General features: G+C 49.6%; 1 protein-coding gene across 1 annotated transcript in view; it reads right to left on the bottom strand.

Annotated features, from left to right (window-relative positions):
- Positions 1-14,320, bottom strand: part of MSH3 (mutS homolog 3) — a 484,945-nt gene that overhangs the window by 456,262 nt on the left and 14,363 nt on the right. Inside the window, exon 4 of the mRNA XM_030193332.1 lies at positions 8,904-9,119. Within this exon, the coding sequence (XP_030049192.1) occupies positions 8,904-9,119 (216 nt within the window). The remainder of the gene's footprint in view (positions 1-8,903; positions 9,120-14,320) is intronic.

The following is a 14,320-nucleotide window of genomic DNA, read 5'->3' as shown; positions in this document are numbered from 1 at the left end:
ACTGTTTGAATGAGGATAATTTGGTGCACCAACCAATCTCTGAAAGCCTTTAAAGACCTTGAGGCCCAACACCTCTGGGAAGCTAGGGTACATTGGGCCTCTTTCAAAGGGAGACATGTCACTTGCGTGACATGCACCAAGGAGGCCATGTGGCCTAACAACCTCAACATCTATTAAGTTGTAACCTGCTGGCTCTGCCATCCCTATTGTGCGATGTGATTAAGGCATTGACTCTGGCAGGTGGCAGAAAGGCTCAAGCACAAACCATGCCTAGAAGGGCTCCTATGAATGTCAATTGCTGTACTAGAAGAAGATGGGTCTTTGGGTAGTTTCTAACAAACCCTAGTAGCTTCAGCACCCAAATAGTTCTCCACATTTATTCCTTAGCACCCTCCTTGGATGGGCTCTTAACCAACCAATCATCCAGGTGGGAAGTCACATGCATTTCCAGCCAAGGGTCAGGTCCCCTCCTGGACTCCAGTGGAGCTTCCTCTCCCAATCGGCTGGAGAGGAGAACCGCATCTTCCAGCACCAGCAGCAACACTGACATGCAGCAAGGCACCAGAATCAACGAACGGGTAATAGGCACAGTTTGCGTCTTCAGGATCAGCTGAGGCGATGCCATGGTCAACGCACACACACCATCAATGCATCAGTGTTGCACCTACCCAAGATCTGCTCCAACTCCTCCTGTAACAGGGCCTGAAGCCACTTTTCAGGAGTAGGCATCAGTAAAGGTAGGGCCAATGTCAGTTTGGGAACAGTCTGCAAAGAAATAGAACCGAATCAAAAGGCTGGTTCCGGCTTCAAGGAGACTGGGACCGACTGCACAGAGGGGGAGCACACCTCTGTGCCAAAGTTTCTCGGGTACTGGTGATGCCAGTGTACCGAAGCCTCTGGCACCATGCTTCAAAAAGGCTTGATGTTGGTACTTCTCTTCCTCCATTCGATGCATGACATCAGGGTCCCTTGGTGTAGATGAGGACAATGTTGAATCCTTGTATCCTTGGTGTTGGATCCAATGGTGCCTGGCCCATACAGGGCCCTATCAACATCTACAGTCAAGGCAGGCAGAGACCAGCTCTGTGCCAGCAGGTCCCCAGTGTCCAATGCAGCTCCGACAGCCATGAGGACTGATGCTTTCAATGCCGACGGACCAGACTTAGAAGCACCAAAAAGACTCCTGCGTATCAACTCTTAAGAGTACTTTTCTGCATTTTAGGACAGAGTTTACAATTACAGGCATTATGGTCTGGTACAAGGCATGGCAAGCATCAGTTGTGAGGGTCAGTCACAGCCATGACAATGCCACAATGAGAACGCTTCTTAAAACCACTGGAGTTCTAAGGATCGTCATGGCCAAAACAGGCACAGCAAAATCAAACAGCTCAATGGGTTTTTTTCTTTATTTTTCTTTATTCATAACAAACCAAAACCCCAAATTGGAGCTCAGGCCTAAGGGGGCCAGAGGAGTCACAATAAAAGAAAGAAAACTTAAAAGGGCAGGTGAAACCGAGGAGACGCTCATTAAGGAGAAAGGAGAAGAATAGAAATAAGATCCCACATACCTACAGAGCTGCACTTTAAGTAACCACTATCCACTCTTAAATACTATTCAAAAAAAGCTTTAAACACTATGATAGTGCTATTATACAAAATATAAATCCCTTTTAATATTCTCCCCACTGTTCCCAAATACCATGCATATCACATTCACACACAATCACACAGCACACAGTTCTGGATAATTACTGCTCCAGCATGTAAATATATGCAAGAAATCTGCAACCATCAACTCAACATACAATCATATCTCAAGCAATTACAGAGAAAACCCTGCTGCAAATCAGCCGTCAGGTCTTCAGGGCTTGAACTGATGTTATACAAACGTTAATCCACAGCACCAATACTTTCAAAAGAAAGTTCATTCAAGGTCCAGAGATGTGCTCAACTTTACAAACTGCCCGTAAATGATGAACAGTCTCTTCTTGCAGCACGTAATTCGAAGGGCTGCCAAAACTTACGAACCAACAGTGGGGAGAATATTGGGTTTTATAAAGGAATTTATAATTTTGTATAATAGCACTATCATAGTGTTTAAATAAAGCTTTTTTTGAATAGTATTTAAGAGTGGATAGTGGTTACTTAAAGTGCAGCATTGTGTGTAACTAGATAGCAATTAGGTTTCTCATTTGTGTTAGACGATACCTACAGAGGAGAAAAGAAAAAAAAAAAATCGCAGTAGGGAAGACACAAGGAAAAAAAAAGGAACTGCGCTGAGGAAAGCCAAAAACAAACACGTCTGTTCTGCTCCATGGAAAACAACAGACTGCTGGGGACTGCTGCACAATCAAGTCAGGCAGGAAGGCACTCCATGCATGATGCTATGGGGATGTCAAAGGCTTCTGAAGATTCCAGAACACTGGGCAGTGTCCATAATGGACTCCATCAGATGAAGTACCACCACAAGTAAATAGAAGGAAAGAAGGAGCAGCGGCAACCTCGAGGAGGACACCAACCACAGTGGTTCCACAACAACCACTTTACTTGATTCTAGTTGAGATTGTATCTGAGATTCTAGTTGTATCAACTAAAATCTCAGATACAGTCTCAACTAGAATCAAATAAGTGGTGGTTGTCCTTCTCAGGATTTTAACTGCTCATTCATTCAGGATATTGGGTATAGAAGGTAAAATTATGTATCATACCTGATAATTTTCTTTCCATTAATCATAGCTGATCAATCCATAGACTGGTAGGTTGTGTCCATCTACCAGCAGGTGGAGATAGAGAGCAAACTTTTGCCTCCCTATATGTGGTCATGTGCTGCCGGAAACTCCTCAGTATGTCGATATCAAAGCTCCATCCGCAGGACTCAGCACTTAGAGAATTACACCCACAAAGGGACACTCTGTCCAGCTCACCACCGCCGAAACGGGGGAGGGGAATTAACCCAGCTCATCCCCACACAAGTGGGGGAGGGGAATTAACCCAGCTCATCCCCACACAAGTGGGGGAGGGGAATCCGTCCAGCTCATCCCCGCGGAGCGGGGGAGGGACACCACCCCGCCGATGCGGGGGGATCTGGCTTATCCTGCAACCGCAACCGCGGGAGGAGCTGACTGACCCTACCACCGCCGAAGCGGGAAGGGTACAAAGCTGCCCTACAGCCGCACGAAGCGGGAGGGAGCGCCGGCAGAATTTAAGTCTCAATCCAGCCCCGTAAAACGGAGGGGAGAGGAATGCAGCAGCTCACTGCAACACAAACTCGTCTCAACTCTTGAAGAATCCAAGTGAAAAAACTTGAACACGAAGTCCTCCTGAAGTAACTGAAGACTAAACTTGAACCTAAAATTCAACCAGAATATAAACAGTACAGATATCTGGGAGGGGCTATGGATTGATCAGCTATGATTAATGGAAAGAAAATTATCAGGTATGATACATAATTTTACCTTCCATATCATCATGCTGATCAATCCATAGACTGGTGGGATGTACCGAAGCAGTACTCACCCAGGGCGGGACATTGAAATCCCTGACCTCAACACTGAAGCTCCAAACCGGGCCTCCGCCCGAGCAGCCACAGTCAAGCGGTAATGCTTGGAGAATGTATGGGCCGATGCCCAAGTTGCCGCCTTGCATATCTCTGCCAAGGAGACGGACCCGGCCTCTGCCATCGAGGCCGCCTGAGCTCTAGTGGAGTGAGCCTTCAGCTGGATAGGCGGCACCTTCCCCGCGGCCACATAAGCCGCTGCAATGGCTTCCTTGACCCATCTTGCCATTGTAGGCTTAGCAGCCTGCAGACCCTTACGAGGACCTGCAAACAAGACAAACAGATGATCCGATTTCCGGAAATCATTGGTCACTTCCAAGTATCTGATGATAACTCGTCTCACATCCAGATATTTGAGAGCAGAGAATTCCTTTGGGTAGTCCTCCCTACGAAAGGAAGGGAGACAGAGCTGCTGATTCACATGGAAGCGAGAAACAATCTTGGGCAGGAAGGAAGGCACTGTGCGAATAGTCACTCCTGCCTCAGTGAACTGCAGAAAAGGCTCTCGACATGAGAGTGCCTGGAGCTCGGAAACTCTTCTGGCTGAAGTGATAGCCACCAAAAAGACTGCTTTCAACATCAGGTCTTTCAGAGATGCCCTCGACAAGGGTTCAAAAGGTGGCTTCTGCAAGGCTCTTAGTACCAGGTTGAGATTCCACGCAGGCACCACTGAGTGCAGAGGAGGGCGCAGGTGATTAACTCCCTTGAGAAAGCGCACCACATCTGGCTGCGAAGCCAGGGAAGCACCCTTCAGGCGGCCCCTGAAGCAAGCCAGAGCCGCTACCTGGACTTTAAGGGAACTGAGCGACAGGCCTTTCTCCAGACCTTCTTGCAGGAACGCCAACACTGAAGAAATTGGAGCAGTGAAGGGAGAAAGTGAGCCCGCTTCACACCACGCTGCAAAGGTACGCCAAACCCTGGCGTAAGCCGTAGAAGTAGAGCGCTTCCTCGCTCTCAGCATAGTGGCGATGACCTTGTCTGAGAAGCCCTTCTTCCTCAGACGCTGCCGCTCAATAGCCAGGCCGTAAGACCAAAGGGGGAGGGATCCTCCATCACCACGGGACCTGATGTAACAGGCCCTGCTCCACTGGCAGCCGCAGAGGATCGTCGACTGAGAGCCTGATCAAGTCCGCATACCAGGGACGTCTGGGCCAATCCGGACCCACCAGGATTATCCGGCCCGGATGCTTTGCCACCCGGTCTAGCACCCTGCCCAACATGGGCCAGGGCGGGAACACATAGAGAAGCTCTTGTGTCGGCCACTGTTGGAGAAGAGCATCTACTCCCAGGGATCGAGGGTCCCGTCCTCTGCTGAAAAAGCGCGGCACTTGGCAATTGGCCGATGACGCCATCAGATCTAGGCTCGGCTGGCCCCAGCGCTTCGTGATGTCCAAGAACGCCTGAGCAGATAGCTGCCACTCTCCGGGCTCCAAGGTATGGCGACTGAGAAAGTCCGCCTTGACATTCATGACTCCGGCAATGTGGGCCGCTGACAGCTGTTCCAGGTTCGCTTCCGCCCACTGGCATAGATTCATGGCCTCCTTGGCTAGAGGGGCGCTCTTGGTACCTCCCTGGCGGTTGACATAGGCCACAGCCGTGGCATTGTCCGACAGGACCCGTACTGGCTTCAACGCCAGTACCGGGATGAACTCAAAAAGCGCCAACCGAATGGCTCTGAGTTCCAGGAGGTTGATAGACCACTTTGCCTCTGCAGGAGACCAGAGCCCCTGCGCTGTCCTTCCCAAGCAGTGGGCTCCCCAGCCCGACAAAGAGGCGTCCGTCGTGACGACAATCCACTCCGGGGTCACCAGAGGCATTCCTGCAGACAACTTGCCTGTCTGCGTCCACCAGCTCAGCGCCTTGCGCACTGCTGGGTCCAAGGGAAGGCGCACAGCATAATCCTCCGACATCGGAGTCCAGCGCTGCAGCAGAGAGTGTTGTAGCGGTCTCATATGAGCCCTGGCCCAGGGCACTACTTCCATCGTGGCCGTCATAGAGCCCAACAGCTGCACATAGTCCCAAGCCCGAAGAGGAGAGGCTACTAGGAACTGGTCCACCTGAGCCTGAAGCTTGACAATCCGATTGTCTGGCAGGAACACTCTGCCCACTTGGGTGTCGAATCGAACTCCCAGATACTCCAGGGACTGAGTTGGGCGCAGCTGGCTTTTCTCCCAGTTGATGATCCACCCCAGGGAGCTCAAAAGAGCAACCACCCGGTTCACAGCTTTGCCGCACTCTGCATAAGAGGGGGCTCGGATCAACCAGTCATCCAGATAAGGATGGACTTGTACTCCTTCCTTCCTCAGGAAGGCCGCGATGACCACCATTACTTTGGAGAAGGTCCGCGGAGCAGTAGCCAACCCGAACGGGAGGGCTCTGAACTGGAAGTGTCGGCCCAGGACTGCAAAACGCAGAAAGCGTTGATGAGGAGGCCAGATGGGAATATGCAAGTACGCTTCCTTGATGTCCAAGGATGCCAGGTACTCCCCTGCCTTCACTGCCGCTATAACAGAGCGGAGAGTCTCCATGCGAAAGTGCCGAACTTTCAAGGCCCGATTGACCCCTTTGAGGTCGAGGATAGGCCGTACAGAACCTCCTTTCTTTGGTACCACAAAGTAAATGGAGTAACGCCCCTTGCCAAGCTGATTTTCTGGCACCGGAACGACCGCACCCAGGCGGATCAGATTGTCCAAGGTCTGCTGCACTGCCACAGCTTTGACCGGAGACTTGCAGGGAGAGAGTACAAACCCGTCTCTTAAGGGTCGGCAGAACTCTAGCTTGTAGCCGTCTCTGATGACTTCCAGCACCCAAGCGTCTGAAGTTATTGTGGTCCACTCGCCCAGAAACGAGGACAGCCGCCCTCCAATCTGCACTGGGGCGTGGACCAAGGCCCCGTCATTGGGTACGAGACCCTGGGGGAGGACCGGAGGGAGCACCTCCGGGACGGCGGTCTCTGTGAAAGGAATGCTGCTTGGGGGAGAAGTTCCTCTTGAAGGAAGAGGGGGCAGAGGAGCCCGACCTGCCCGGGCGGTACCGACGGGCTTCCTGAAACCGTCCTCTGGAGGTACCGGGGCGAGTAGTAGCCCGAGCCCTGACCTCTGGTAACTTCTTGCCCTTAGACGTGCCGAGATCGGTCACGATTTTGTCCAGCTCGACCCCAAAGAGCAGCTTGCCTTTAAAAGGCAATCTAGCCAGGCGGGATTTAGAGGCGTGGTCAGCAGACCAATGCTTCAGCCAAAGCCACCGCCGCGCAGAGATTGTCTGAGCCATGCCTTTAGCTGAGGCCCTCAAGACATCATACAGCAAGTCTGCCAAATAGGCTAAGCCCGATTCCAGGGCCGGCCAATCAGCCCTCAAGGAATGATCCGAGGGGGAAGCCCGCTGCACCATAGTCAGGCACGCCCTGGCCACATAGGAGCCGCAAACTGAGGCCTGCAAACTTAAAGCAGCCGCCTCAAAGGACGACCTTAAGGCCGCCTCCAATCTTCTGTCTTGGGCGTCCTTTAGGGCCGTGCCACCTTCCACCGGCAACGCCGTTTTCTTAGTCACCGCAGTGATTAAAGAATCCACGGTAGGCCACAGATAGGCCTCACGTTCACTTTCAGGCAAAGGATAGAGGCGGGACATAGCCCTAGCCACTTTAAGGCTCGCTTCCGGGACATCCCATTGAGCCGAAATTAAGGTGTGCATGGCATCATGCACGTGGAAGGTTCTAGGCGGGCGCTTCGTCCCCAGCATAATGGCAGAGCCAACAGGGGCTGAGGGAGAGACGTCCTCCGGAGAGGAAATCTTCAAAATGCCCATGGCCTGCACTAACAGGTTGGGCAAATCCTCTGAGCTAAAGAGCCGCGCTGCAGAGGGGTCATCCGCTCCATCCGAGCGGGGATCCGTCTCCTCCAAGGAATCCGCAAAGGACCGTTGGGAGAACTCAGATACGCTGCCCTCATCTACATCGGAGGAGACAAAGTCCTCCAAGGCCTGGGAATCAACCCGAGGGCGTTTACCTCCGGGGGCCTCAACCTCTTTACCAGACGAGGGAGCAGGGGCAGCGTTTTGCATAAGGAAGGCCTGATGCAGCAGCAAAACAAACTCGGGGGAGAAACCCCCCAGACTGTGCACTTCTGCAGCCTGGGCTACAGCCCTAGACGCACCCTCAACCGGCGCTCGCAAGAGCGGGGGAGAGACATGCTGCGCATCCAAGATGGCGTCCGGCGAGACACTCCGCGAAGGAGCCGCGCGGGAAGAACGGCGCTTAACTTTAGCCGCTTTTGTGCCGTCGCCCAAATTAAGGGCGTTCATGGCAATAATGTCTCCCACCTCAAGGGCGGCCCAAGAAGAAGCCGTCCGAGCCGTGTGGCCGGCCAAGATGGCGGAGGCGAGCAGCGGGGGATGGGCGTTTATGGCGGGAAAAACCGCCACACCGGAGGAAGGACCGGGACACTCATCGGTCACAAAACTGTCACCCAACAAGGGCGAATCAGACTTTAAGACCCCCACATCCCCTCTGGAAGCGCCCAAGCGATCCGGGGAGCGACTCTTTGCGCCCTCGCCCTCTGACGCCATAGGCCACGTGGAGATCAATCGGGGAACCCCCTGCCCGCTATAAAAAGGTAAAAATTACCTGCTTTCCGCTCCGAGCTGTAACGACCTGGTGTCCCAGTGAGTAGCTGCAATAAACGTTTAAATAAACGTCGAAATAAACGCCTTTAAGGACGTTCAAAAATTTTTTTTTTTTTTAACGGAGCCAGCGGGAGGGGGGAGAAAAGGAGGGACCTGGCGCCACCAGGTTTGCACTTGCTCAAGAAGAGCCCTCAACCCCAGGCACTCAACAAAACCTAAAAATTAGGCTTGGAGGCCTAGCCAGAGCTGCTGCTGTGTGTGACCACCACCTGCTGAGATAGAGAACATACTGAGGAGTTTCCGGCAGCACATGACCACATATAGGGAGGCAAAAGTTTGCTCTCTATCTCCACCTGCTGGTAGATGGACACAACCCACCAGTCTATGGATTGATCAGCATGATGATATGGAAGCAGTGGTGGCAGAGGGAATAGGAAGAAGATGCTTGACACCTAGAGAGGGGAAACGCTGGAGATATGCGACGATGGGGAAGGAGAGATGCTGGACTACAGGTGAGGCGAGTGCAGGCTCACCTTGGGCGTCTTGACACCCTTGGGCTGGCCCTGCTAGCAATTCACAGAACCTTTCTTTCATCAGTCACAGACTGCTTGCTTAATAAGTCAAAAAGGATTAAATGGAAGTAAACTGACCTATTTATTAACGAGTTAGAAAAAGAGAAACACTTGTGAGGAAGTCAGGCAAATGACAGCCTTGCAAACATAGGTACCTCTGCATCCTCTCCAAAGAATCTGTACTTGTATCCACATTCAACACACAAAATGGTGTCTTTATGCTGCTCCTTGATGTCCATGACTTGAACTTCTAGTGGCGTGTAAATGCTTTTGGTTCTTCTATTGGAAACTTTTGTATCTGAAGAATCTGTTGGGTTGTCCTGCACTTTGCTTGGCGCCATGAGCTTGCAAAGTCCAAAATGGCCTACTTCCTACAAACAGAATAGGAAAATAAATGAGAAATTAGATCTTGCGTGTTAATTTTCTTTTCTTTAGTCCCTCTGGACCAGCCCAGAAATGACTGATGGGATGTGCACACCTACCAGTAGGTGGAGACTGAGAACTCTGATTCTTACGTGAGCCTTTAATACCCTTGGGCCAGCCTCAGTTTGAATCAGTATCTCCCTACCAAAGAAAGAGTGTAATAAAGAGAAAAAAACCTGCATCTGTGCTCACAATAGGTCCCCCAACAGTTACACAGCCATCAATCAACAGTGCTTTTAATTTCAAACGTTTTTTATTGAAAACAGTTGCAAATACATATAATATCAAATCCTCCACTTTAAGAGAAGCATATGTCCCTTCATATGGGAGAGCCCATGCTGCGATCTGTTTCCAGGAAATTTTTAACATTATAACTCTATTCTCTCCCCCTACTAGGCGTTTGAAACCGTTAAACAAGTGCTCTATAACAATAGGTTAATTACCTGTTGCCTATGTAGTGCACTTCATTCCTAATACACATTTTATTCCACTGATGCTTTCATTCGTACCTTTTTAACATAGTCTTTTATGATGAATCAACCAGACTAGTCAGTATCCTGTTCACTAGACAATACTTTGAAAGATTCTAACAGCCTACTATCAGCAAAGTCATACTCTCACCAACGAAATAGTTCCCTTTCATTTTTGCCTCCAAATATTTAGTTAGGCAATACAGCAAAAATATCTGATTCTTCCAGAAAGGTACCCCCCATTTCTATCTTCCATGAAAATCGACTTTAAAAACAATAATTATCGTTCATCCAGCGTTCTGGTATTACTCACCTTACCATTCTCTCCTCCTCCCTCAACCCCCTTACATGCTCTAACCAATACAGCATACCAGTGCAGTCAATCTTAACTAATGAACAACTTTACTGCACCATGTATCCCATCAGTTACCTTCACTTGTGACGGCAAGCTCCTGCTATTAGCAAACTTTGGAGCATCAAAGCTGTCCCCTTTCCTAATTACCCCAACTCCCTCTTAAACAACTGTCCCCAGCCCTATAACTGGAACTTAACTCAAAGGGCAATTCTTCTAATTTATTAAAAACTCTATGCTTAAACCCCAACCGTTATACTCCTTCCCTCCTCCCCACCACCTCCCAATCCCAATTGCCTTACCCCCAAATTATTACTTCCCCTTACCTCCCCCCTCCCCAGAGCACTGCTCAATGGAACCGTTATGATGGCTATCTACCCCACGGGAGCCGATTCAAAATTTGGATAAGTGCCCAAGGCGAGATTTTACTTAAATATGCCCCCCATACTGCTAAGAACCGCCGCTGCCTCCCCAGAGACCCACCTGCTCCTCTAGACTCCCAGGACATCAGCTCATGAAGTTTATTCCTCCAATGCCGAAAAGGAAGGTGGGTGATCCTGAGTCCAATAAAGCAAGATGCATTTTCTACCCAATATGCAGGCCTTACCCAAAAAACGTTTTTCACCCTTTGATCCGATGGGCCACTGGCCCGGTGCGCTGAGTATGGCTCTCTCAAAAGTTAATATAATCCTTTCCCCTAGCACCCCTCCTAGATATCGAGCAACCAACCTCCAGAACGAAAGGCTCAACCTACAGTTCCATATACCATGATAAAACATAGCATCTACCCTTCCACATTTCCTACAGCTTTGTGACTCCGTTGCCCCAGCATGAAAGGCTTATCTCTGGGAGAAGTATGCTCTGTGTAATCAATAGTGCTTTTAAAATATATTTTAGTACCAACAGAACTAGAGAATACAGAAAACATGAACCAGCTATCTCTCTGCAAAGTCAAACACACCGAAAAATAACTACCCAGGAAAAGATCTGCACAGAGTGGGGTATGGGCCAGTCCAGAGGGACTAAAGGAAAGAAAATTAGCAGGTAGGATATTATTTCTCCTTCCTTAGCATCCCTCTGGAACGGCCCAAATATGACTAATGGGAAGTATCCAAGCAGTTTATTTATTTAAAGGTGTGACCCACAAAGCCCCATAGTAAGAACGCATTTACCAAAAATTTACCGGATGCGCTTGAACATACAACCTGTTACAACAAACAAAGGTATGGAGAGAAGACCACATTGCCACCTTACAAATATCTAAAGGTGGAACTAGGGACCACTCAGCCCAAGAAGAGGCCACCTCCCTTGTGGAATGAGCCCAAATGCCCTCCAAAACCACCCTGCCTGAAATAAGATGGGTAGAACCAATTGTCTCCTTAATCCACCGCGCAACAGTAGCTTTAGAAGCAGCCAAACCTTTGTGACAGCCACCAATCAGAACAAAAAGATGGTCCAACCACCGAAAGTCCTTGCAAATACTCCTGCAAAACTCTCCACACATCTAGCTTTCACAGATGATGATGCTAATTCGAGCCCGAAGAAGAACCCAAAGTGGGTAATACTACGGCCTGGTTCAAATAAAAAGACAAGACCTTAATAAGAAAAGAAGAACAGGCCAAAAAACTACTACTATCTCCCTTAAAAATTCCAAGAAGGACGCTCTGCATGACAGAGCCTGCAGTTCCAATGCACGCCAAGCCAAAGATATCAGGGCCAAGAATACAGATTTCAGAGTCAAATCCTTGAGAGAGGAGAAAGACAGCAGTTCAAAAGGAGGATGAATCAACGTAGAGAGGACCAGATTGAAATTCCAAGAAGGAAAAGGAGAAACCTGATCATGTTGGGATGACTCACCAAGGGCCTGCTCTTGACCTGGCCCCAATAAAGAGTCAAGTCCACAATCTGAACCTTCAGAGATGCAAGGGTCAAACCCTTATAGAAACCATACTGCAAAAAAATCCAGAATCTGTGCAATCGAAGCATGGAAAGCCTCTACGTTATGATCTGCACGCCAGGCCTCAAAAACTCTCCAAACCCCGCACATAAGTGAGAGAAGCAGAAGTATAGCAAAAACACAACATTGTGGCAATAGCTTTTGCAGAATAACCTCTTTCTTAGCAGAGCCCTTTCAAGAGCCAAGCCATAAGACAAAACTGAGTCAGATCTGGCATGGAAAAATCATCCCTTACCTCAGCAGATCCACCGAATCTTGCAGTCTCACCAACGAGCCTACAACCAGCCACATCAGATCGGCATACAACGGTCTTCTCAGCCAATCTGGAGCCACTAGCACCACCAGTCTTTTGTGCATTTCAAAACCCAACAGAGGCCACAGAGGAAACACATAAATCAGACCCCCCCCCCCCCGATCAAAACTGAAGGGCATCAATACCCTATGAACAGCAATCCTTTCTCTGACTGAAGAACCATGCCATCTTGGCACTGTGCTGCGTCGCCATCAGATCCATTACCAGGACGTCCCACCGATGAACTATACTGTCATATGCTTTCAAACTGGCTCCTCTGGATACAAAATCTGACTAAGAATCAGCCAGTACATTCTGCGTCCCAGCCACATGAGCTACAGAGAGATCCAAGAGATGACATTCTGTCCAACTCATGAGAAGCGCCATCTTCTCTGCCAGCTGGCGATTAACGTATGCCACTGCCGTAGCATTGTCGGAGAGAACTCACACCACTTTGCCCATGATCAGACTGTGAAACGCTTGAAGCGCCGATCGTATCGCCCTGGTCTCCAACAGATTGATAGAAGACTTTTCCTCCTGGTTTACTCCTGGTACCAGAGTTCCTGCACCAACTGCCCCAAACAGTGGGCTCCCCAGTCCATGAGGGTGGTATCTGTCGTCACCATCAGCCATTGAGTAGGATCCAACTGAACACCTTTGGAGAGATTGGGAGTAAGGAGCCACCAGTTGAGATTTGTGCACGCCACTGCTCTGAGAGGTAACCAGTCCTCCAAAGAACCCTTATAAAGGCACCACCAAGAGAGAAGAGACCATTGCACCATTCGCATACAAGCTTAGACTCATGGCACCACCTCTATGGCCACTGCTATGGATCTTAGAACCTGAAAGTAATCCCTGGCCTGGAGAACCGGTCAGCAAAGGAGGAGGTCACAAATCTGACCTTGCAGCTTGTGAATCTAGACCAGAGGAAAAAACACACAGCCTAGAAAAACGCTGAACAAGTCTCCAGAGCCTGAGTCGGTTCCAAGCGACTATTGAGGAAATTCACCACTCAACTGAGAGATTCCAGAATTGATCAACTCTGGCCATGACCAGATGGCTCTCCTGATATGATTTTGCTCTGAGAAACCAATCATCTGATAGGAATGCACCAGGAACCCCTCCTTGCGCAAAGCCACCGGGATCACACCCATCACCTTGGTAACAGTCCAAGAAGCAGTCACTAGACCAAAAGGAATGGCACTGAATTGATAATGGTTTCCCAACACCACAAAACGAAGGAATCTCTGGTGCTGCCGTCAGATTGGAATGTGAAGATAGGCCTTGGTCTAGTCCAACATGGTCAAACATTCCGCTGAATGAACCACAACAATGATGGATCAAAGAGTTTCCATGTGAAAAGTGGAGACCTTTAAAGCCCGATTCATGCTCTTGAGATCTAAAATGGGCTGAAAAGTGCCTTCTTTCACTGGTACTACAAAACAGATGGAATAACGACCCATGTCTCTCTATTCTTGAGGAACTGGACAGACCACCCGCAGAGAGAGAAGCCTTGCAAGGATATCCCTGACCGCTCCTGCCTTCATGCAGGAATGACAGAACACTCCAGAAAGCCATCTGGGAGGGTTCAAGTGAACTCTTAAGGCATACCCATAGTGAATAATCTTGAGAACCCACTAGTCAAAGGTTATTTGGGCCCACCTCCAATAAAAGCCTTGCAACTAAGCTCCTACAGGAATTAAAGGATGGGCTCTGACACCTTCATTGCGAAATTCGATCTTGGGACTGAGATGCTGGACCAACCTCTCTGCCTCCGCGACAGGCCCCACGAAAGGGCTTAGAGAGCTAGAAAAAAATGGGATCTCCGACTACCAGCCAACCTCCCAGCCTGGAAATGCCTAAAATCACATGCACGGCCCCTACCAGCCAAGAACCCACGACCCCCCGATCTAGCACGATCTTCTAGGAGGCAAGGCACTTTGGACTCCCCCATACTCTTGACCAACTTGTCTAGCTCTTCACCAAACAACAAGGCCCCTCTAAAGGGAAATTTACTGAGATTAGACTTGGAAGCCACATCCGCAGACCAACCACGAAGCCAGAGAATGCCAGACTGC

This window comes from Microcaecilia unicolor, chromosome 2 (assembly GCF_901765095.1).
Source record: "Microcaecilia unicolor chromosome 2, aMicUni1.1, whole genome shotgun sequence".
NCBI classification, from domain to species: domain Eukaryota; kingdom Metazoa; phylum Chordata; class Amphibia; order Gymnophiona; family Siphonopidae; genus Microcaecilia; species Microcaecilia unicolor.
Note: the sequence above shows the minus strand (reverse complement) of the source record. Positions and strands in the feature narration are given on the sequence as shown.